The following is a 23,695-nucleotide window of genomic DNA, read 5'->3' as shown; positions in this document are numbered from 1 at the left end:
TAGCCCAGTGCCTGGAACATAGGAAGCACTTAGGTAAGTTTTGCTGTGCAGTTGAAAGAATGAATAGTGAATGAATGAATGGGCCATGCTGGGACAGGGAAGATATCCAGGCAGGTTGCAGTGCACTGTTTTCTTCCTTTGGCTCTCCCAGGTTCCGGGTAGTAAATACTTGGTCACTGCTGACAGCTAGTGACTGAAGATCCCGGTGTGAATTGATCATGATTGCACTTTATTTTGGGCTAGTAAATTTTTACTACATAATGGATCATAAGTGTCAACAAACAAAGGGATTTTTCTTCTTTGACATGTCCTGGGTTTCCAAAAGCTTTCCTTCCAATGAGTCTGTGCTGCTTTGTGAGAGTGGGAGCTTTCTTTTTTGTGCTTTAAGTGAAAGTTTACAGTTAAAGTTAGTTTCTCGTTCAAAAATTTATACACACGTTATTATATGACCCTCGTTGCTCTCTCTATAATGTGACAGCACACTCCTCCTTTCCACCGCAGATTTCCTGTGTCCACTCAACTGGCTCCTGTCCCCCTCTGCCTTCTCATCTCACTTCCAGACAGGAGCTCCCCATTTGTTCTCATGTATCTGCTTGAGCTAAGAAGCACACCCTTCACGAGTATCATTTTATGTCTTACAGTCCAGTCTAACCTTTATCTGCAGAGGTGGCTTTGGGAATGGGTTTAGGTTTGGGCTAACAGTCCAGGAACCATGTCCTCCGGGGTCCCTCCAGTCTCAATCAGACCATTAAGTCTGGTTTTTTTTAACTAGAATTTGAGTTCTGCACCCCACTTTTCTCCTGTTCTGCCAGGGATTCTTCTGTTGTGTTCCCTGTCATGGCGGTCATTGGTGGCAGCTGGGCACCACCCAGCTCTTCTGTCTCAGGCTGTTGGAGTCTCTGGCTGATGTGGCCCTTTCTGTCTCTTGGGCTAATGTTTTCCTTGTGTCTTTGGTGTTCTTCATTCTCCTTTGCTTCAGGTGGGTTTGGATCAATTGATGCATCTTGGATGGCTGAGGAGTGGGAGCTTTTTAACATATTTTTATAACCTCTTTAATATAAATAGGCAACCCAGTATGACTGGGGGAAATGTCTGGAGCGAGACGTGTTAAATACACCCCCCACCCTTGTCTCCAGCATCCCAGCAGATTTAGCTCTTTTTGCCACATGGAGTGTTGGGTTCCTGTGTTCTAACCTCAGGCAGCAGCTAGAGCTGTTCCTATTGGGGAAGATTAGTGGTGGGAATGAATGGGATTTCAGGACAGAGAAAACTGCCTCCACCTGGGCCCTGTCCTTTGAAAGTGACTTTTGTTCCAGTTGACAGCCCTTGGATCCCCTGAGCTGACCACCTCTGCCGTCTCCTGGGCATCCGGGGAGCCCTGGATGATCTCCTTCCTGCTTAGTTCTTCCCTGTTCTGCTGTCGAGAGTCACTTTGCTCATGATTCCATGAGAGGGCAGTAGGATGGTAAGAATGCTTCTCTCGCCCCATGCCCTTCTCCCTCCCTCTCCTGCCTTCCAGCTTACACTCATTTTTAGTCTATTACAGAATCAGAAAGTGAAGGTTCACGGAACAGCCGCTGAGAATGGGTGTGAGTGAAAGTGGGGAGGCTGAAGGGCAGGCAAGCAGGCAGTGTGTGTGTGGCTCTGGTGAAAAGCCCATCAGCGGATTAAAGGAGAGGGAGGGAGCCTGGGCTTAGAAATAACAGACAATGATGTCAGTGTTTGGAAGGCGCTAGCAACACCAGGGAGTAGCACGGGCATGGAGACTGAGTGGGAAAGAGCTGGGGGAGATCAGCTGGACTGAGAGAGGGCTTGGTGGGGCCCTCCCCAGGCCAGAAGCACAGGATCAGCGCCCGGACCTTGTGGCTCAGCTCCCCCACCCTTCTACGCCCTCCTGTGCTGTGTGGGTTATAGGAGCCCCTGCTTTTGTGTTGCCAGGAGGAGGGGGCCTGCAGCACTGCTTTGGGCAGGGGTGTGTTAAATATTCATGAAGTGGTTCTTTCAGGCAGTCTCCTGCACCCTCTCATGCAGATGGCAGGGCCTTTTTTTAAAAAGCAACGGGAATTTGCCTTGATATACTCAAGGACCTGGGCTGTGACAGGAAGAGACAGAAGGAGAGAGGACTGTGAGCTGGGAGCAAAGCTGTGTGAAAGCACCGTTGCCTGTCCTTGCCTGTACACCCTGCTGAGCCCTGGGGTAGGAGACTGTGTCACAGGTGCCTAGAGGTGCATTCAGGCCATGGGCCCTGGTGACTCGATGAGGGACAGATGGGGGTGGGAGGGAAAGTCAGATGAGTTTTTAAGACATTCAGCTTTCATTTATCTGCTTGTGGGTTATCCGTAGCATGTTTATTCTCCTTCGGCCTTCCTGCCTCCTGCGCTTCTGGCTGCGGTTAGTTGACAGGGGTGCAGAGACTGCGAATCCATTGGGTATTAGCCACGTTTTACTGTTTGAGTGTTTCGGTAAGCACACTAGGGTAAGCCCTTACCTTGTGAAAATCTCAACAAGTTAAGCTTGCAAATTAGATAGACAGGGCCTAAGATTTTTGTAGTCTGGCCATTTCTCTCATGTAGAAAAATAGGTTGCCCTCTCCCTGTATCTAGTGTCCTCTGATTTCTGAGAGGCTACTTGTTTTCTATCATTTTGAATATTAATACAGGTAGTCTCCGACTTAACGACGGGGCCGGGGCTCCGTTCTGACGTAAATCGAATACCTCATTTTTTTTTTTTAGTTTCCATTATTATTGCCTTTTATTATTAGTATCTTTGTAAGTTATGAGATTGAACATCCGTGAGGGATAACATCGGCAGACTGCGTGCTGCAACATTGTGCGTGATACGTATCAGTAACGGTGAGGTGTAAAAAAAAGACAGTTTTAAGTGCGGTTTGTAGTAACTCAAATACGTCATAAGTCAGGGACTACCTGTAGATAACATTTATCTAGCCACTTACAATTTAACGAGCACTTTCACAGATACATTTTAATCCCTATAAAACCTTATGGAATAAATATTACATCTTCATTTTGCATAGTAGGAAGGAGAGTCTCAATTCCTCACAACTGCATGGTACCTTAATTGACTTTTAAAAAATTCAGTCAACAAGCATTTATTGAGCTCCTACTATGTGCTGGGAACTAGGCACTGGGGATAATAAGGAGCTAGTCTGGTGAGGGAAACAGAAAGGAGGTCAGCAGTTGTAGTACAGCAGCTGTCATGTTAGAGGATGGGGAAGGCCAGCTGCCCTAGGGGTCAAGGAATGCTTCCTGGAAGGAGTGATGCTGAGGACCAGGGGGAGTTTGTCAGGGTGGGGAATGGGGTTTGGAAGCACCTGTGTGGCAGAGTAGCAACACCACATGATGGCTGTCCCCAGGGCAGCAGCAGAGCATGTGCAGGGTGTGGCTGGAGATGAACACTGAGGAGCAGACAGGGGCTGGGTCCAGAAGGGCTGTGTGAGCCAAGCGAGTAGGAGATGTGAACTTTATCGTGAAGGCCATGGGACCCTGTTCATGGCCTGATGCCTTCTCTGGCCCCTAAAAAAGTTCTGTTTCCAGGCAGCCCTTTTGGAGCCAGGCTTCACTCCTACTTCAGGCAGGAGAGCCTTTGTTTACTCTTCGGACGAGCCTGGCCAGGTGGATTGGCCCCACGTGCTGAGTGAGGGGATGTGGCTGTCCAGATACCCCTCTCCCACCTCTTTGCAAGAGTCCCTGGAGCCCCACAGACCACCTATTGAGCTCTTGCCGGGTGCTGGCTACTGTTGGGGACACAGAGAGGAGAAGGTATCCTCCCACTTCGCCGCGAAGCTTCTTGCCTTGATGGGAGGAGATCACCTCGCCACTTCTCTCACCCCAGTGATCATGGCAGATGTAGTCCATGCTAGAGGTCAGGGGTGTTGGCAGGACGGGTGGCACCAGACGGATCCTGCCTTTGTACTGCCAAGGGTGGGAGGGGGGCCCAGCCCTTCTCTACTTCACCCTCCGCTTTTCTTTTTGGGACAGGCTAGGGCTGACAGCATCGCCACTGTGTCCGGTGCCTCCTTCCTTTGGGCAGTAAAGACTCGTAACCACGGCTATGTGGGACATTTCACTTTTTTCCACACTCAGCGGACTTCCTTAAAGACAGGATCTATGTCTTGTTCTTATTTGGGTACCCCAAGGCAGTGTTTTTCACGTAGAAGGTGCTCAGTGAATGAACGCGTGGGTCTCCGCATATAATATTGTCGTTGTTAAGTGCAGTCAGGTCATTTTCCACTCATAGTGACCCCATGTGATAGTAGAACTTCCCCATAGGGCTTTTTTGGCTGTAATCTTTGTGGAAGCAGTTAACTTTTATGGAACACTTGCATATGCCAGGCACAGTTCTAAGTTCTTTAGCTCTTTTAAACCCTGTTACCATTGCGTCGATTCCAACTCATGGCTACCCCGTGTGATACAGAGTAGAGCTGCTCCATGGGGTTTTCTTGGCTGAGGCGGCTGGGTGATGCAAATGATTAAGCACTTGACTACTAGCTGAAAGGTTGGTGGTTCAGACCCACCCAGAGGTGCCTCAGAAGATGGGCCTGGTGATTTGCTCCAAAGGATCACCACCTTGAAAAGTATGGAGCAGTTCTACTCTGCACACATGGGTTGCCATAATTCAGAACCAACTCAGTGGCAGCTAACAACAATCTTTATGGAAGTATATTGCCAGGCCCTTTCCCACAGTGTTACTGGGTGGGTTCAAACCACCAAATTGAGGTTTGTAGTTGAGCGCAAACTGCGCCACCTAGGGACCTCTTTAACTCATTAAATGAGTTTTAAAAAAGTTAACTCATTCAGTGAGTATTAACTCAGTTATTTTTCCCATCAACCCTCTGAAGTAGGTACTACTGTTTCCTGAATTTTAGATAAAGAAACTGAGATACAGAGAAATAATTTTCCAAAAGTCACACAGCTTTAAGTGTGGAGCCAAGATTTGAACTGAGGAAGCCTGGCTCTTAGCTAAGCTTTGAACTGCTCTGCTTTCCTGTGGTTTTCATCCATCCTTGGAAAGCTTGGGTTAGCTTGTCAATATGCTGCCAGATCTGCAGGTGGATGGTCCTGTCTTTGGGCTCAACAGGTACTTCAACAGACAACATCAGTAAGTGCCAGGTTTAGGGCTTCTCCGTGGACCCTTGGACTCTCCAGTGGTAATGCTCCTTGTTTGAACCTTCAGGATAGAAAATCAGGAAGTCTTAAAAATCCCTTACCAGAAGTTATTCAGACTGGTAGCCCAAGTGTTGGCATAGATGTTTTTTGGGAGGAAGGCTTCTCAGCCAGAGCCCTGGAGAGATCTCTGGCCACATTTCCAAGTGATGGTTTTCTTTCCCTATTTTGGTAGACTCAGAAGAATTTAAGCAGAAGCAGCCTTAGATTTTTCGTAATCTCTGAAGTGAAGTTTGTGTGAGAGATGGGTTGTGGCAGCTTTCAAGGTATGCTGCTCAGATCTTTTTCCATGAGGCCCTGCTGAGGGGAACTCAGTAGATCGACAGCCTCCAGCTGCTGCACCTTCAGAGCTGCCTTGGTGTTCATGCCAAGGCCATGCTCCTTCACAGTGACAGAGCAGGGCCATTTCTCTCTGACATGGGACACCTCTCATGTGGGACTTTATGCCTGCCTGGCCAAGAGTTTCTCAAAACTGTGCTGTGGCCCAAGGTTCTTCCTTCCCTCTCTCCTGTCACAGGTGTCAGACCAGCATCACGTTCTGAAGACTGTTCCCGCCTTCTGTACACCCAGCCTTCTTCACCCTTCCCAAGCATTTTCCCCAATAAGCCTCTTGCACTTCTGACCCCATCGTGGCATTTGCGTCTCAGGGGGCCAGAGCCGACTGACAGGGATTGAGTAGAGGACCCTGTTTCCAGGGTTGCTCATGATCACCTGGCACAGGGGAGGCTTAGGGAGAGCGTCATTGAAGAAGGCACCTTTCTGATATTTTTTTCCCTGCTGCCTTTAAAAAATGAAATACAGAAACTGTAGACTTTGGTACATGTGATCATCCATGATCATCTTGAATAAATATTGCCTTATGAGTCTGCAACTGTATACTTTGGCTAATGGGGCTAGAATGAAGCTACACCGCTGGAGACAGATTTATTACCTGAGGCTGATGGGTGGTGAAGGGGGCGGATAGTCCAATGTACAGGTTTCCAGGCCCTCTGTGGACTGGGGGCAGGTTGGGTGTATCAGAATCACCATCAAAATTCTGATTCAGTAGACCTGGGGTGGAGCCAGGAATCTGTGTTTTAAAAAGCTGTTTGGGTGTTTGGTAACGATTGGTCACAGAACTAGGTAAAGGAATAGCTGTCTCTGTCTTACAGCAAGTACCTAAACTCTTTTTATAAATTCCTGTTGTCTTCCTTCTGACATGGTCTGTGCTCCCTAGGAGTCTCCCAGAATAAGCCAGCCAGAGGAGAAGAAGGATGCTTCTCTGGATTCCGATGCTGTCGGTCCCCCTACTCCCGGCAAGCTCTTCAGCCAAGAAACAGACAGCAGCCTGAGCAGTGCCGATGGCCAAGGGCAACAGGGAAGAGGGGTGGGCGCTTGGCTCTCAGGAAAAGAACAGAATGAGAAGAGTGATCCTGGGGTCTCCAGGAGTCAGGTGACCCCCAGGGTGGACCCAGGGGGTGATCAGCGTGGCAAACCCTCTGAAAAGGAGGCACCAACGGACCCGGTGGATGCAGGAAAGGAGAACTTCAGGAAGGAAGAGGCAGCAGAGGAGTCAAAAAGGGAGGCTTCTGCCCCAAAAGAGAGCGGATCAGATGCCAGTGAAGTAAGTCACTTTGTTCCATGGGCAGTTGCTGGCTGCAACCCTGTGCTTCTGTCTTAGGCCTTGTGCAGATTCCTAGCCCCGTGTCTTTATTACTGAGTCAGGGGCTTCATCTGCAGGCCCTGCAATGGGCTGACAGCATCAGCCAGAACCCTTAATTGTGACGAATGTGCCCAAATCCAGCAGGACAGTAAAACCCTGAATGAAGCGCCAAAGCTGCTGGCACTAGAAATTCAAAGCAGTAATTTGCTCTTCGACTGGCATCCTCCTGGGATATTAATGTTCTTCTTTTCTCCTACTTTCTTCCTCTTCTCCTTTCCTGTGTCCCTCTTCAACTCCTTGACATCAGTATGGGGTCAGTCATGGTTGTAGCAGTATGAGTTCCTATAGAGAGAGAACTTTCTGAGAGAGGTTAGCACAGTTGGAAGTGTCGTGTTCCCCCCGCCCCACCCCAGGTAGGTTGGGCTACAATAAGACTCATTGATTTCTGTGGCTCTTCCGGAACCAACCCAAGACACGGGAGTAGTTGCTTTGGCAAGATCAGACTAATGACGTAAATGGACAGAAGTATGTCAGATCCTTTGGCATGTTGGATTTTCCAAGGTAGATGATGAGGTAACTTATTTAAAGAGTTTTTATTTACTTTCTAGAAAAGATACCCTCATTCCTTTTTTTTTTTTTTTGAGGACAGGATCAAGCTTCAAACTCCCAACTTTCTAACCCTTCTACTACACTCAGCTCTCTTTCTATGTGTACCTTCTTGTTGAACTGACTCAGAGTGGGGCTGCCCAGTCCAGGGGCATGGGGGCTGGTGCATGTGTCCAGAGAGAATGGGAGGGCCCACAGGCCTCCCTCAGGTTTTTAAGAAGGGGTGGATTTCTGTTTGGGCTGAGCCCTTTGTTGGTGCCATAGCCTGAATGAAATTCCCTGGACAATGTCTTCCTCTGCTTCAATGATCCCGTCTCTCTCTGCTGTTCTCTGTATAGCTGGGTGATATCTCTGTGTGTCTACTTTCCAGGAGTTGGAGATCAGTGAACACGTGAAGGAGCTGCAGCTCTCAGACTCTGCTGCTTCCAACCCCAAGTCCTTCCTTGACCTGGTGAGTTTGAGATGAGGTAGCAGAGTGGTGGTGAAAAACAGGAGAGAATTTTGAAGAGCAGGATTCAGACTTGGGTTATGTCTAACTCCAGTTTCTCAGTCATTAAATAAGGATCATACTACCTACTTGATAGGTTTGTTGTGAGAAGAAAGTGAGGGAAAGAACGTGAAACATTAGCATATAAGCCTTAGATAAATGTTAGCTCTTATTACTATTATTATTGTGTGAATTTGCCTGTGAGGCCATGTGAGTTGCTTCTGGGCTTTAGCTGAACATTACGTGGGCCTAGCAGGGTAGATGGAGCCCTGGTGGTGCAGTGGTTAAGAGCTCAGGCTGCTAACCGAAAGGTCGGCCGTTCGAATCTACCTGCTGCTCTTTGGAAACCTTTTGGGGCAGCTCTACTCAGTTCTATAGGGTCACTATAGTCGGAATTGACTCAGTGGCAACAGATTTTTACAGGAGGGTAGAGACTGGTGTGTGTGACCACTGAGCTATTGTGAGGACCAGTCCCCAGGCTCTGGCCGGGAGGGATGTTGTGGTTTTATTTCTGAAGTCAAGTCTTTTCTTTGTCCTGGAATGCGAGCATCCATGGTTTCTTTGTCCCAGACCTTCCACCCAGCCTGCTGTATCCTGGTTTCATTTGCCAGGTTTGTATCTAAGGGGAGTAGTTTGGGGTGTTTTTGGCAGAGCATTACTTGTAGAAACTCTCCTCCATCTGTTTGGAGGCAACACATCAAAGGCAGGGGATTAGTGGGAGAGGGTCAGGGATGAACAGTAATGGTATGAGAGGGTGCGGTGGAATCAGAAGGCTGTGTGCTCCAGCCCCTCACTGAGCCATGGGCTTAGGAGGCAGATGGCAGCTGCATTATGTGGAAAAGAACTCAAAGTGAAGGGAAAATGTCACCCAAAAAGAGGAAAAACCCACACACTAGGAAAGGAAGGCAAAAAGTCATTATCGTTGGCAAAAACCATCCATGAAGAATAGGCTTGTCGGAGAATGCTCTGAAGCAAGGGGTCTGGCCCTTCTGAGGGAGTCACCCATGTGGAGAAATGTGCCCATCAGCATTTTTCTTCTCTTTGGGAGGGGATGGAGGAAGCCATGGACAGCAGGACCAGACCTTGGCTGGGCAGCCCGCCATTAATCAGGGCTGATGACAGAACTGTCCCTGTTAACACACTGTCAGGCAGCAATCCTTCACTTAGCCCAGCAAGGATCTTGGGCTCCGAGGGGGTGGGATCGTAGTCCTACGGCAGTCAAAGGGCAGGAAGGAGCTGGCACTGGCGTGGGCCCCTGCTGCCTGTGAAGGAGCAGCCAGAAATGAATCCCCATTGACTAGAGGGGCACATGCATGGGGAGCGGAAGGAAGGCGCTGGGGATAAGCCCACCAAGCCTCATTTCTGGGCTGCCCACAGGTTTCCTGGGGTCCTTGGCCTCCCTGTTGGTGCCCTGGTTGGACACTGGATGGAGAGAGACAGCTGGAGAGTGACATGCCTTGCAGCCTGGTGTCTTAGAAAGAGCTTGGTCTTGGGAATCAGCCCAGTGGCATATCTGACCCCGAACCCTCCTGCTTATCTGCTGGGTGACCTTGGGCAAATCACTTGTGCTCTCAAACCTGCTTCCTCTTCTGTTAGATGATGCTGAAAGTATCAGTCTTACAGTGTTTTTTGTTTTTTTTTTTTGTACGTCAGATGAAGGTTTACAGAACAAACTAGGTTTTCATCAAACAGTTAGTTCACACATTGTTCTATGACGTTGGCTAACAAGCCCACGACATACCAACACTCTGCCTTCTCAACCCTGAGTTTCCCATTATCAGCTTTCCTGTTCCCTTCTGCCTTCCAGTCCCTGCCCCAGGGCTGGTACGCCTCTTCAGTCTTGTTTTGTTCCATGGGCCTGTTCAATTTTTGGCTGAAGTACAGTGTTATTTTTTACCTCATCATTTTATTATGAAAAGTTTCAAACATACAGAAAAGTTAAAAGAATTTTATGGTGAACACCCATATACTCACCACTTAGAGTCTACAATTCACATTTTACCATACTTGCTTTATCAAATGTCTGTCCATCTAGTCACAGGTTATTTGGAAGATTACATTTATTACACCCAAACCAAACCTGTTGCCAGCGAGTGGATTCCAACTCCTAGCAACTCTTTAGGACTGGGTAGAACTGGAAACCCTCATAGGGTTTACAAGGCTGTAAATCTTTATAGAAGCAGGCTGCCACATCTTTCTCCTGTGGAGCAGCTGCTGGGTTCGAACTGCTGACCTTTCAGTTAGCAGCCAACCACTTAACAATTGTGGCACCAGCATATCAAAATGTCTAGCTCAGTGCCTGGCACATAGCAGGTGTCTTTCTGGGAGGTTAGAGTAGGGGTGAAGGAGAAGCCCTGGTGGACCTCCCATCTCCACTGTCTCCAGGACTTTGGTTTTCGCAGCCGGATTACAGAGCACCTGTTGGATGTTGATATGCTTTCCCCGGTCCTGAAGGGAGCCCACTGGGAGGTGAGTCTCTCTGGGTGGGTGGGCTGGGCTGGGGTGTCACTCTTCCTGGCAGCCACCTTTTGGGATAACCCAGAGCTGAGCCCTACCTATCGCCAGGTGCATTTCTGGGAGTTCTGTGTCTTTGATGGGGTTTCTGACCATTCTTGTTCAGTTACTGCTATGAATTAAAGCATTTCCTCCTGTTTATTTACTCGTTTATCCATTAATTCAGCAACTGAGAGCTGACTGCCAGTTCATGTGCCATGTAGATTGTAGGGCTGGAATTACAAGGCTGTTCACAATCCAGTCTCATCCTTAATGCATCTACCATGTGCCAGCCGCGTGTAACCACCCAGCGTTCCTGGAGCACGCCTTCCACTTCCTTACTGCTCTGAGCTGTGTTTCTTCCCCTTTTGTCCCGGGCCAGTTCTTTCTCAGACTTGGAGCTCCACCACAGACATCACCTCCTCTAAGCAGGATAAAGCATTCCCTCCCTTTGCTCGCCTTCGTACTCCTTGTTCTGTTTTATGGTTGTTTGTCTCTGCTTCCAGATGTAAGCTCTGTGTAGGCATGGATGTCATCTGACCCAGCGTAGGGTGTAACGATGACTCAAACACAGATCCTATCTTAAGGAGCTTAAAGCAATGAAGATCATTTTTTCCTCCTCTGCGGGTTTGTTAAGAGGAGAGATTCAGGCATGTTCTCTCTGTAAGTTTAAGAGAATGTTTGGTTTGGGTGAAATGGAAATTTGTTGGGTACAACAAACAAGATGTTTAATGTGAGCCAAGACTGGATGTCCTTTGTGAAATGAGGGCTGGAGACAGGGTAGAATTTTCAGGCTGATGGCATTTACTTGAGTACTACATGTCCCTCTCATCTCTGGGCCACTGCCTAGCCACCAGGCTCCTGTTGGACCTTGGTCACTTCTGTTGGCAGTGCCAGAGGGATGTCAAATCACAATCAAGGTAGTAGGATTAATCAGGAATGGTTTGGAGCAGGTGACTTATGAGTCTCCTTTGACACTGAGCAAGTGGGAAGGCTATAGAGTTGGCAGGGGGTTCATTTCTTTTCCATTGCTCTGGCTCCAGAAACCTGGCCAATATCAGAATTACTTGGGAGCTTTACAAAAGACAGATTTCTAGGTCCTGCCTAAGACTTAATGAGGCCAGCCAGCTTCTTTTTGGGTCATGCCACTTGGTGTAAAGCAGTAGCAGGGCCTGGCTTGGATTTGGTTCTCACTAGGCACCCCCTGAGGCAGCCAATCCTGCCAGAGAAAGCCCTAAGCTTTACCTCATGACCAGCAGTCAGGGGATGGGCAGTGCTGGGTGCTCAGCTTGACCAAATAGAGCTTGTTGGGAGGCGCAGCCTCTACCTCTCTCCTGTCCTCAGGGCACGGAGGCGTCGAGCAGGGAGGTGGAGCTGGAGGCATGAGCAGCTGTCCCTTTGTGGGACACACAGTCCCCTTTGTCCTTCCCATAGGCTCATTCTCTTTTTTTTAAAATTTTATTTTGGTGAAAATGTACATAACAAAACATATGCCATCTGAACAATTTCTACACGTGCAATTTAGCGACATTGATCACGTTCTTCAAGTTGGGTAACCGTATTCACTGTCCTTTTCCAAATCATTCCACCAGCGTTACATCAGCTCAGCACCCCCTAAGCAGACCCTTGTCCATTTCGCTATGTCTTCTGGGTCTCTCCCAAGTCCAGGGCCTGTGCAAAGGCTTAGAGCTGAGCTAAACTAGTTTTAAAAAATAGTATAAATGACATACAGTTAAACTTGACATATTAAAATTGTACCATTTGATAAGTTTTGACATAGGTGTAGACCCTTGAAACTATCACCACAGTCAAGATAATGATCATAATAAATTATACCCATAATGCCTTTTATAATATATTAGAAAAGTAATGATGCAATGATTTCAATACAGAAGGCCAAAGTCCTCCACTTCCTGCAGCCTCAGTCACTTCCAGAGGTGAGAACTAGTAATCATTTCCATTCACATTTCTTGTGTACCTTTCCAGAAAATTTTCTCTGTACATATAAGCATAACCTATTTTCTATTTTTTTTCCCCACAGAAATTGGGATGATGCTACAAAAACTGCTTGGTGATGTGCTTTACCTTATTCTCTTTAATGGGTGCATGGCATCCTGCTATGTAGATATACCATGACTTATTTAACCGGGGACTGGACTTTAAACAGAAACAAAGGCCTGGAGCGGAGTTAAGGATGGGGAACTGGTATCTCGAACAGTCTTAGGCCAGAGGCTTAGAATATGCTTGTTGCTGTATTCCCTTTCTGACTGATTTCCTCCTCTGGTTCCTTTGGTCCCTTTTGGGGGTAAAAAGGTCCAGGGATACAGTAAAACGACAAAAAGGACCGCCTGTCTGGTATTTTCCCAAGGTTTCCCCTTTTCTATGGTGGTAGTTTTGTTAGTTTCTCGAAAAAGTATGGAAAAGGAAACCAGCAGAGAGCAGACAGAAGGCCTTTGTCTGCAGCCAGGCCTGTTTTCTGCCTGCCTTTCTCCTCATGATACGTGGTTTACGGCCCTCCCCTGCCTCAGGCATCAGTCCCCCAATTTTTATTACAGTCGCCCTACTTTACTACCCATCCTTATATTTTAGTTTGTAAAATGGAGCTGGCCTGTGTGATTTTTTTTCCTTGAAAAGTGAGAGAGGTGTATTCAGTGAGCTTGGTGTGATTTCTAGGGGAAAGAAAGTCATGAGTTGAACACGGGAAGTGTAATGAGGTGGGTGGGCGTGAGGACGGCGGGCCCTGCCACCGTCTGTGGGCTCCGCTCAGGCTGATGCCATCAGGAGTGGCAGTGCTGGCAGGGAGCCCTTCTGCTGCAGGCACCAGGAGGTTCGGGTAACGTGTCTATTTTTAATGGAATCTAGGGGGAGCAGGCTTTAGTTCAGGTCCTGCCCGCCCTCCATTACCCGTCCAGATGGCAGAGTCAGCCACAGCTGTTGGGGTCAGGCTCCAGTTGAGAGGTGGGAGTGCTGTGGGCTGGGGCTGGGGACACAGCGGTGTGCTTGCCTAGCCAGGGACCCTGGTGGGGAAGACGGAGTGAACTGTCTCTTACGCTACCTCTCCTGCTAACTGTGGTGTCCCAGAACAGATGAGACTCTGTCAGTGTGACAGAAGGAGTGCAGGGCCTGGAATGGGGACTGGCAAAGCCTTTTTTTCCCCCTTTGGCTGGGGGTAGGGAGAAGAGTGTGGAAAGAGGAGCTCACATTGGTGACATGCCTTCTTCGGTGGGAAGTTGTGTTTTGTGTGCAAGATGTCATTTAATCCTCACAAGGAGCCCTGTGCGCTGTGGTTGTATTACCCCATTTTACAGTGGAGGGGACAGACTCCCCAAGCAGGAAGTGCCAGACCTAAGGGCTGAGTCCAGGCCAGCTACACTGCGACCCCACCGTATAGAAAATATTTGAGATTATCAGGAATACTCCTCTTTCTTCCACCAGCTTGCTAAATTTGCCCAGACTCCCAGGCTTTATGTATCTTTTTATATCTCTGCCTGGGAAGGTGCCTTATTGTCTACCGATGGGACCTGGGTGCTTGGGATGGAGCTAAGGAGCCCTTCGTCTTCCTTCCTCTGAGTGCCTGGATGGTCCGTTTTTAATCTGGCAGTAGCTTTCTCTTGTTCCACGAAGACTCTATCTCTCCAGGATTCTTTTGCCCCCAATTCTTCCTACTTAATTTCCTTGGCACTGGGAAGTCTGGGGCTTCCATGGGTTTGAGATATGCACAGATGTCTCTGCTTTCTGTTTGCAGCAGACAGCGAAGGCTTCCAGACAGCAGCAGGCAGGATTTTCCTTCTTGTGTGTTCTCACTCAGCCCCTGGCTTACAGCTCCACATGCTGTGGCTGTGGTTGTCTGACTCATCCTCAGGCCAGCAAGGCAGGCCTTGAGCAGCTGTGGGGCTGGGGACTTAGCCAGAGCCCCGGGGAGCTTCACTGTGCAGTGGACAGGCCTTTTGTTTCGTGTCCGATGTGGCCCCCACCCACTCGACAGCCGCCTCTCAGTGTGCTCTAGTATACATGGGAGTCAATAGGACGGTCGAGGGACCCAAATGCAAACTCCTCCAGTATACGCCTTCCACTGCTTCTCGCCTACAGGCCCAGGGATTGGGAAGAGAGGTCAAGGTTGGCAGCCAGTTTAGCCGAGATGAGCTGCAGAGCGTGCATTCCAAAGGCTCCGAGAGGTATAGTACATGGGTGGCTACCCCCAGGGCCTGAGAGGCAGCATGCGCCTTTGGGCAGGGTCTGTGTGTATGTATGCATGTGTGTGTCTTTGTTTGCATGTACACGAGTGTGCATGCATGAGCACCCCATATTTCTGATTCTGCACCAGCACAGGAATGTGAAGTGCTGCTGCGTGCCTGTGGTAGGGACTTCGTGGGCTTGGCACTGGATTGGACTGAGTAAGCCACGTGTATGCCTGGGCATGGATCAGGGCCCAAGCAGCCTGCTGATCTGGGGGAGCCATGCAAGAGGGTCAGTCCTGCAGCTCAGAGCTCTGAGCCGGGGCCCTGCCATATCAGAAATGGCTGCAGCTAACAGTATGTGTGTGTGTGTGTGTCTAACAGGCCTGTGTCCATGATAAAAAAAGGGCTGCCACCCTGGAAGTGGAAGCATGGTGGTCATTCCACTCTTTGGACCTTGAAAAGCTGTTAGTATTCTTACTTCCTTAGCTTCATGCGTTTTCTGTTGTCTGACTACTTGAGTCTGGCTTCTCCCCGTTTCCCCCTCAGTTCTTTCGTCCCTCCCCTGACCCCAGTGATAGGATAACTCTGGGAATGGATACACCTGTGAGTGTGTCCAGCTGTCGCTCCTAGGTGGGCAAATGCAGTGCAGGGCCTGGGAGGCCTGACTCTCACCCAGGCAAAAGGAGAGCTCACCCTGGCTGTGGGCAGGGTGAGGTCTAGCCTGGAAGGGTGACTTGCCTTACTACACATCCTGCCCTGCAAGTTTCTCTTGCTGCTGTCCAAATGGTGGGCCCTGACTCTGCCGCTCTGGCTGCCCTCACCAGGTCATCTCCTTCACTTCTGCACGGGAAACAGCTCCAGAGTCCCTTTCCCAGCCAGACCACTAGAGGAGGGCCTCCACGGGCCCCTGAGGGGCAGCCTGAGCAGGAGGAGGCAGGGGAGCCTGGGGAGCACTCTGGAGCCAGCCCCGCCTTGCTGGTTTCCCTCCAGAGGTAAGAATGAGGTGAAGCCTCCCAGGGTGGTGGTGGCCTCTCCCTGGGGTAGTTGGTATATGTGTTGGTGCTGGGTGAGGGGAGGGATGGAGTGGGCTTGGAGAAGGAGGGCAGAGAGCAGGAGTGAGCTCGCACCCTAAGCAGCAGCAACAGAGGTTTCCGGTTAGTGTCCCACAGCAGCTGGGAATGAGGAGATCTGCTTCTTCCTAGCCCTTAGTCTAGAACAAAAATTGGGGTGCACAATCTGATTAGGGGAGCTTAGAAACTCTTGGATGAGGAAATGTCTCTTCTGTCCCAACTGTGTTCCTGCCAGGGGCTGGAGCAGAGACTCAGCTGCTGCCCTGGATGCCCTGTTCCTGGGGAGCCCTTTCTCCCAATGACCTTCCTGCCAGCACTGCTTCTCCCAGGGTGTCGTTGTCCAGTCATTCATTAACCCATATGGAACCCTGTTGTATACTAGGCCCCAGGGGTATAGGGATACAGAGCCCCTTACCTGAGGCTAGCTGAGAGAACCTTTGTGTCCAGCCTGGTCCAGAGCCTAGTATGCATTTGCTAGTCATTCCCCTGGCAAGAGAACGATGCTGGTCTTAGGATCCCTCTGGTTGGAATGAGTCCCTGGGGTGAGGTGAGCGGCAGTGATGTCCAGTCAGCAGCATCTGTTGGGTAGCAGCTGTGTATAGAGCTTCTCCTTGGGTGCCATAACCATTCTGCTTCCCAGGTGGGATGTGAGTCTCTGGTCTTCAGTGTTAACAGCTGGGGAAGAGGCAGGGAGGGGAGAGTGAGGCTTGAGACTGAGGTGGGGAAACTTTGTTGGGGCTGTCTCTCTTGTCCCCATCACAGTTCATTTGATCCCGAATGGGGTGACCCTTGGGCTGCTCCTCTTTCCAATGGCTTTAACACAGTTGCTTCCTTATTGCTATCAAGAGAGCAGGTCCCAAGCCTACCTGCCACCCACGAGAGGGGCATGGAGCAGCGCTCCCAGGCCGAGGAGCTGGGTCCTGGGGAGGAAGAGGCTGAGGAGCCCGAGGAGCAGGTGGCGGTCAGCCCCACCCCGCCAGTCTCTGCAGAGGTGTAAGGGCCCATTTTGATGTGTCCGCCCCTGTCCTCTGTGTGTTTGGATGGTCTAAGTGCTTGTGTACTCTTGGGTGGCAGGGAGGGTTGCTCTGGTTCTGGCCCAGCGGGTGGAGTGTAGAGGGACATTGGTGTGCCCTCAGTGCTCTGGACGCAGCCTTGAGAGCCCCAGCCGCCATCACTGAGCCTCATATGGGTTAGCGTAGGTCCTCTGGCTCCTTGTCAGGGCCTGGGTGTGAGGGTGGAGGTGAGGGGCAACCTCCTGGCTCATTGGCAGAAATGTGGTCAATCATCTTCCCCCTCTACTAGGCATAATATTTTTTGTTAAAAACTTTTTTTTTATAATTTATATATGCTAAAGTACATAAATCTGAATTGCACGAGTCAGTGAGTTTTAATATGTTGCACACAATGTAACAAACACCCAGATTAGATATAGAACATTTCCATCCCTTTAGAAAGTTTCTTCATGCCCCTTCTCTCTCAGTACATCCCCACCCCAGATCACCACTATTCTGTCTTCTATCCCATAGCTTTTCGAGCTCTTGAACTTCCTGTAAATGGAATTATACAGTATAGAAATCTTTTGTACGTGGGTTCTCTTGCTTAATAGGTTTTTCAGACTCATCTATGTTGTTTCTAAAATTTAGAAATGACTTAGTTTTTCTCCTCCTCTCCTCCTATTCTCACCCTCCCCCTCTCACCCCTTTTACAGATGAGGAAACTGAGGCTCAGAGAGGTGAAGAGGTTTGTCCAAGGTCACATGGTCAGTCAGTTGCAGAATTAGGACTAGACTCTACTCAGTAGAGCCCTGGACTTCCGGCTTTTAGTCTGCAGCTGTTGTTCCTTTTCTTTATATGGAGAACGGGTGTCATGGTTTGAACTGAGCAGGTACAAAGGGATTAAGAGCCCTCAGGATTTGGGGCTGACCCTTGAGCAGATACAGTAAGTGTTACCTAGAACTGGCAGGCCATATGAGCTCATGATCTCATGCCTTCCTTATAACACGGCAGGAGTTAGTGTAGGGAAGGGCTAGCGTCATTTTTCAGATGGTGATATCCTATAATGAAAGCTGTGACCCCGAGGAATTACATGGCTTTCCTTTCCTGGTGCCTATGGACAGCCATATCAGGGTGCTTTCTATAAGGACAAGAGGCGAGTGCGGGTCAAGAGAGGAAGACCTGGCCGGAGGTCAAAGAGGCATCTTCCTGGGACCTCTGGGGGATGGTGGGGGGCTGGGCAGTGAGGCTCAGACTGGGAACCAGGCTCCTTCAGCTCCTCCCTGGCTGCCTTGGCAAGTTAATCCCCTTAAAAAAAAAAAAAAATCCCCTTACTTTGTGTTTATTATCCAATCCCAGTTTTTTTTTTTTTTAGTGAGGCTGCCCCTGCTGGGGTCTCAGAGACACTTCACTTGGCCATGAAGTTTAAATTTACACACAGCCCTCAGGAGATGCCTTCTGCTCCTTTCCTGAGCTTTTTCAGGCCCCATAACTTTCGTGTTATTAATCTTCATAGCTACACAAGGAATTGATTGGTTTTCTGAGTTTTGTGGAGAGTAGCTCTGTGTCTGTCAGCCTCCAAAGCTGTAGTCAAGCTGAATCCAAAAGGGTTAGGAGCTGTGAGCAAGCCAGAGAGTAGCCACCACTGCCACAGTGCTGTGTAGCCAGAATGCCTAGGGCTGGGAAACAGGAGTCTCCTCCCCTTTGTCATCCCAGCGTCTTCCCTGAGGTGTTTATGGAAGGGAAATGAATTAAAACAACTGGGCTGAATATGAGAGGAGATAAGTTCTCTTTGATTCTAACCGAGATTTTCATGGATTCTTTCTGTGGTAGTATACTCATTTCAACATTTTCCTGGGGTACTGTTTCCCCCTCCCTCAGCCTTCCTTTCCTCCTTCCCTACCCTCCACCCCTCTTTGCCTTCCTTTACAAGCCTGGCAGCTGCTTTGTGGCCAACCTGAAATGGAACCTCCGTTTTGCCATTAACTGTTGGAAACTGGGTCTTGTTGATGCTGATACCTGAGGAGTTGGCCTAGAAATTAGACCTGTCTCTTTCTCTCGTGTCTTTGACTTCCCAATTGTCTCATAGATCTTTCAGGGACGCTGTTTACTGCTTTGAATCTAAGCTGGGAGTTGGAGATACTAGATCTTTAAATCTGGGGGTGGGAGAAGAGGCTCACTGAAAGCAGCCCCACGTGCCTGCGTGCCAGGTGTGCAAGCACACTCGCTGGTGCATGTAGCCTGGGTGCACACTGCCATGGAGCTGATGCCCATCTCTGCAGCATCTGTCCCTGGGGCTCCACATAGCTACACAGCCCACAGAGAAGAAAGACATTAAAAGGTACCATCTCAGGGAAAAAAGATGTTTTCAGCCAAGGCTGGAAATGAGTTGGAGGGTTGATGAGGCGGAGAGCTGCGGGGGGAGGCCGTCTCTGAGGGCAGGATTCTCAGATGAGGTGGCAGCAGCATCTCTTATATCTGCATCAGTTGGACTGTGTCGGGAGGCTGAGAGGAAGACGTTTGAAACGAGGGAGGAGGTGGGAGCAGTAAAGAATTGAATGCAAAGCTTAATTAAGATCATCTCAGGTCTAAGCCATGATTTCAGGTAAGAGGGAAGGGAAGGTCTTAATGGCCTTTCGGAGAAGCCAGCTGCCATATTTGTCTTCCTTCTCTCTCTGGCTTCGGGCTGACATGAAATTCCTTAGCGTTCGCTTTCTTCTCTTGTTCTGCTCTGATCCTGCTCGCTGCCTGCCATCTGCTGTGGATCTGGAGCTGGAAGGAGAATGGATTGAGTCCTCAGCAGGGAGGACTGGCCACTCCTGTGTGACTCTTGCCCCCCTCCTCTGATTTGGGCCACGCCCACCCATTCCTGCTGAGGTCACCTGAGCCACTGTGTGAGAAGGGCGAGGATTGTGTGCTGAGACCGTCTTCTCACAGGATTTAGGGACTTGGAAGTACAAACATGGACTGGCCTTTAGGAAAGTAATTTTGGGACGTTACTTGATCCTGCTCATGCTTTCATTACTCAGAATGTTCTCCGCGTTTTTCTTTGGGTAGTTCTTTACCAGAATAGAAGTAATATAACGGCCTTCGTTACTTCATAGACATATCTTTAACCAAAACCATTGTTCCTTATCTTACCTCCCACCCTATTGAACCCAGGTTAGGTCTGAGTTTCTCTAACTCATTTCCAAATATTGAATCTGCTGTAGAGGATGAGAATGCGCTGTGATTGGGAGATCTGGAACCATGGCCCTCCTGCTCAGCTCTTGCTGCTCCCTTTGCCTTAGGGAAGGGTGTCCTGCCTGGCTGCCTTGGCAGTGTGCGAGAAGAGCTTCCTATGCCTGGACCACAGGCAGGAAAGTGCAGGGACTGCATGGAGTATTGTTGGTCTCCGTGCTGGGAGACAAGCTGCTGCTTCTCTCACTGGCTCATGTGAATTGCCTCTGTTCAGTTTGGGAGGGCGAGAGCAGCCTTCGGGTACTATTCCCAAATTGCTAGCATGAGGCTCAAGAATCAGGCAGAGCCCTAGTGAGGAGATGGAAACAGGGCCGTGAGCTGTTTGGGGGAAGAATCCACTAGGGACAGAACTTGATTTTCCCCTTGCTGCTGTCAGATCTTGAGCCACAGCTTCCAGGATTTGACCTCAGGCCACAACCTACCAGGTCTTCTCAGAGCCTAGGATGGGCCACCCTTCTCCCTAGCCTCTGGAGGCCTTAGGCAACTACAGTGGGACTTGTCCTTAGGAACATATAAGAGGAGCGGACTTCCTGCCCGCCCTTGGTGAGCTGACTTGCATATGTGCCCCCTGACTGTAGAGCCCCCATTAGCATTCCACACTCGATGTTCTCTATCTATACAAACACCTGGTGCTGAAAGGTGGGTGGGTATTAAAACTGCAGTGCTACACTGTTTTCTACCCTTGGAAGGTGGTCCACAGAGCCTGCGGCTCCCACAAAGGAGCTCTCAGAGGCTGCTTTAAAGACCATGGAAGAGGCAGTGGCACAAGAGCTCAAGCAAGACCAGAAGCGGTTACTGGAATTGAGGCAAGAGAAGATCCAGCAGCTGCAGGAGAAGCTGCGGCAGGAGGAGGAAGAGGAGATCCTCCAGCTTCACCAGCAGAAGGAGAAGTCTCTCAGGTCCTGCTCCTCCCCTTAAGCAAGCTCCCCCGGGGTCTCAGTCACATGAGAGAGTGAGGGACACCCTCCTCCTGCCCTGGAGACCGCTGTGTGGCCCATGACCCCACCGAGTGCCGGAATGAGATATCTGGCAAGAGTGCGTGCACGTCTGTGTTTCGGGAGGGACTTGGGAGGCATAATAGTAATGGGAGTTGTTAGGTGCCATCAAGTTGGTTCCGACTCATAGTGACCCTGTGTACAACAGAACGGAACACTACCCAGTCCTACACCATCCTCACAATCACTGCTGTATTCGAGCCCATGGTTGCAGCCACTGCGTCAGGCCCTTGTTGCGGGTCTTCCTCTTTTTCACTGATCCTCTACTTTACCAAGCATGATGTCCTTTTCCAGGGACTGGTCCCTCCTGATAACATGTACAAAGTATGTGAGACTTCTAAGGAGCATTCTGACTGTACTTCTTCCAAGACAGATTTGTTCATTCTCTGGCAGACCATGGTATATTCATTATTCTTTGCCGACACGTGATTCAGAGACGTGGATTCTTCTTTGGTCTTCCCTTCTCATTGTCCAGCTTTCGCGTGCATAGGAGGTGATTGAAGATACCATGGCTTAAGTCAGGCATGCCTTAGTCCTCAAAGTGACATCTTTACTTTTTAACACTTTAAAGGAGCCCTGGGAGTGCAGTGGTAAAGTGCTCGGCTGCTAACCAAAAGGTTGGCAGCTTGAACCCACCAGTTGCTTCGAGGGAGGGAGGTGTCCTAGAGGGTCACTATGAGTCATAATCGACTTGACGGCAATAGGTTTGGAGTAATGGGAATAAATAACATTTTTTTGAGAGATTACACTGATCCATGGGCTTTATATATATTAATTTGTTTAGTCCTCAGAACAACTCTTTGGGGTATTATTATTAGCCCCATTTTATAGAATCTATAGACGGAAACCCTGGTGGTGTAGTGATAAGTGCTATGGCTGCTAACCAAAAGGTCGGCAGTTTGAATCTGCCAGGTGCTCCTTGGAAACTCGACGGGGCAGTTCTACTCTGTCCTGTAGGGTCGCTATGAGTCGAAATCAACTTGACGGCAGTGGGTTTGGTTTTTTTTTTTGGTACGATATAGACAAAGAAACTAAGCACAGGAAGGTTAAGTAACTTGTCTAAGGTGTCGTAGCTAATAAGAAATAGCCAGCATTAACCCAGGCGGTTTGTCTCTGGAGCCCATTTTCTTTTTTAAATAATATTTTCTTGTGTTTTCAGTGAAGGTTTACACAGCAGTTTAGGTTCTTATTCAACCATTTCTATACAAATTGTTCAGTGACGTTGGTTACATTCTTTACAACGCGTGAACGTTCTCAATATTTCCGTTCTGGTTGTTACTCTAGTTTCCCTGTCCCCTTACATTCTTGTCTTTGTTTTAAAGCTGTTGTTGACCGTTTGGTCTCATATAGATGATTTTTTAAAAGAGCTCAGTCCTCACGGGTGTTATTCTTTATTTTGTAAGCTCATCTGTTATTTAGCTAAAAGGTGACCACACAGGCTAGTTTTGGTTCAAGGCTTTAAAGAGTATCACAGGGCAGTAGTCTCAGAGAGTCTTCCAATCTCAACTAGTCCAGTGAGTCTTTTTTTTTTTTTTTGAGGAATTTGAGGTTCTCTTCCATATTTTTCTCTCATTCTATCAGGGTCCATCTATTGTGGCATTGGTCAGAATGGTCAATAGTAGTAGTTGGGCACTATCTAGTTCTTCAGGTCTCAGGGTAGATAAGGCTGTGGTTCATATAGACTGTTAATCCCGTAGACTAGTTTCATCTTTCAGTCTTTGGTTTTCTTCTTTTGCTCTGGACAAGCTGAGACCAGTAGCTGAATCTTAGATGACTGTGAAGCCTGTTTTATTAACCATTTCATTATCCTCTAAGGAAGGAGCTCTGCTGGGAGTCACTGTCCTGTTAGAATCCTGTAGATTGCAGGGACCACATTATACAGTGTGAGGTGCTCTTGACTAGGAGCTAGAACCTTCTACTTGAGCTCCAACTCTTTGCGTAGTTGGCCTTAGACAAGCCACTTAAACCTGGGCTAGGCCTGAGTGATATGATTGTATGTATGTATGTATGTATGTGTAAAAAAAGTTAGAAGTTTATTTCTGTTAAAGAAAAAGGCAGTCTGGGGCTGGTATAGTGGCTACACAGAGTCATCAGGGACCCGTTCTCCTTTAATCTTTCTGCTCTGCCATCTTTAATGCTGGCTTTCACTCTCAGGTTTTCTTTATGGTCCAGTATAGCTGCTGGAACCCCAGCCATTGTGTCTATCTCCAGGCAGGAAGAATAGGGGTAGAGTACAAAAGAGAGGTACCCTCCAGCTCAGTCAGTCTCTCATAAAGGAGTTTTCCTGGAAATATTACCCAGTAACTTCTGCTCATATCTCACTGATAACCTCTAATTGCAAAGGAGACTTGGAAATGTAGTCTCTTAGCTGGGCCTATTTATCCAACAGAATAAAACCAGGGTTCTTTTATTAAGGAGAAAAGGGAGACTGGATATTGAGAAGGTAATAGGCAATCTCTGTCACAGCCCAAGGATGGGAAAAGTGCTACAAAAGGGTGTTAACGTACTTCATTTACTTAGCGGTTTAACTCAAGACTAAATCTTGTTCTCTTGGACAGAACTTCTAAGAGCAGTAGAGAATTATTTTTATATCATACTTTTCAAAGAAATTGCCCTCCTAATCATATTTGTGTTAGGCATGAGTTCCTTGAGGGGGCAGTGCACACCTCTTGGTGGTGTGGGGCTGTGTAAGGAGTTAGCTGAAAAGAACAATGGTTTGTGTAAGCAGTGGGTTGTTGTGGGGCGAGATGGTCACTTTTGCTGGTGGTGCAACGGTTAAGTGCTTGGCTGCTAACTGAAAGGTTGGCGG

At 48.7% G+C, this 23,695-nt stretch overlaps 1 protein-coding gene across 15 annotated transcripts in view; it reads left to right on the top strand.

The window, feature by feature from the left end:
- The window catches only part of CEP164 (centrosomal protein 164), a 73,926-nt gene that overhangs the window by 33,877 nt on the left and 16,354 nt on the right, over positions 1 to 23,695 (top strand). For 11 of the 15 annotated variants that reach the window (XM_064269014.1, XM_064269011.1, XM_064269009.1 and 8 more), the window contains 7 exons: positions 6,400 to 6,786; positions 7,802 to 7,882; positions 10,304 to 10,387; positions 14,501 to 14,586; positions 15,414 to 15,581; positions 16,506 to 16,652; positions 20,581 to 20,790. In XM_064269014.1, the coding sequence (XP_064125084.1) occupies positions 6,400 to 6,786; positions 7,802 to 7,882; positions 10,304 to 10,387; positions 14,501 to 14,586; positions 15,414 to 15,581; positions 16,506 to 16,652; positions 20,581 to 20,790 (1,163 nt within the window). The remainder of the gene's footprint in view (positions 1 to 6,399; positions 6,787 to 7,801; positions 7,883 to 10,303; positions 10,388 to 14,500; positions 14,587 to 15,413; positions 15,582 to 16,505; positions 16,653 to 20,580; positions 20,791 to 23,695) is intronic. The other 4 variants (XM_064269010.1, XM_064269012.1, XM_064269013.1 and 1 more) reach the window with 4 other exon arrangements.

Source organism: Loxodonta africana, chromosome 15 (genome assembly GCF_030014295.1).
Source record: "Loxodonta africana isolate mLoxAfr1 chromosome 15, mLoxAfr1.hap2, whole genome shotgun sequence".
In the NCBI taxonomy this organism is placed as follows: domain Eukaryota; kingdom Metazoa; phylum Chordata; class Mammalia; order Proboscidea; family Elephantidae; genus Loxodonta; species Loxodonta africana.
This window is presented reverse-complemented; position numbering and strand designations above follow the sequence as displayed.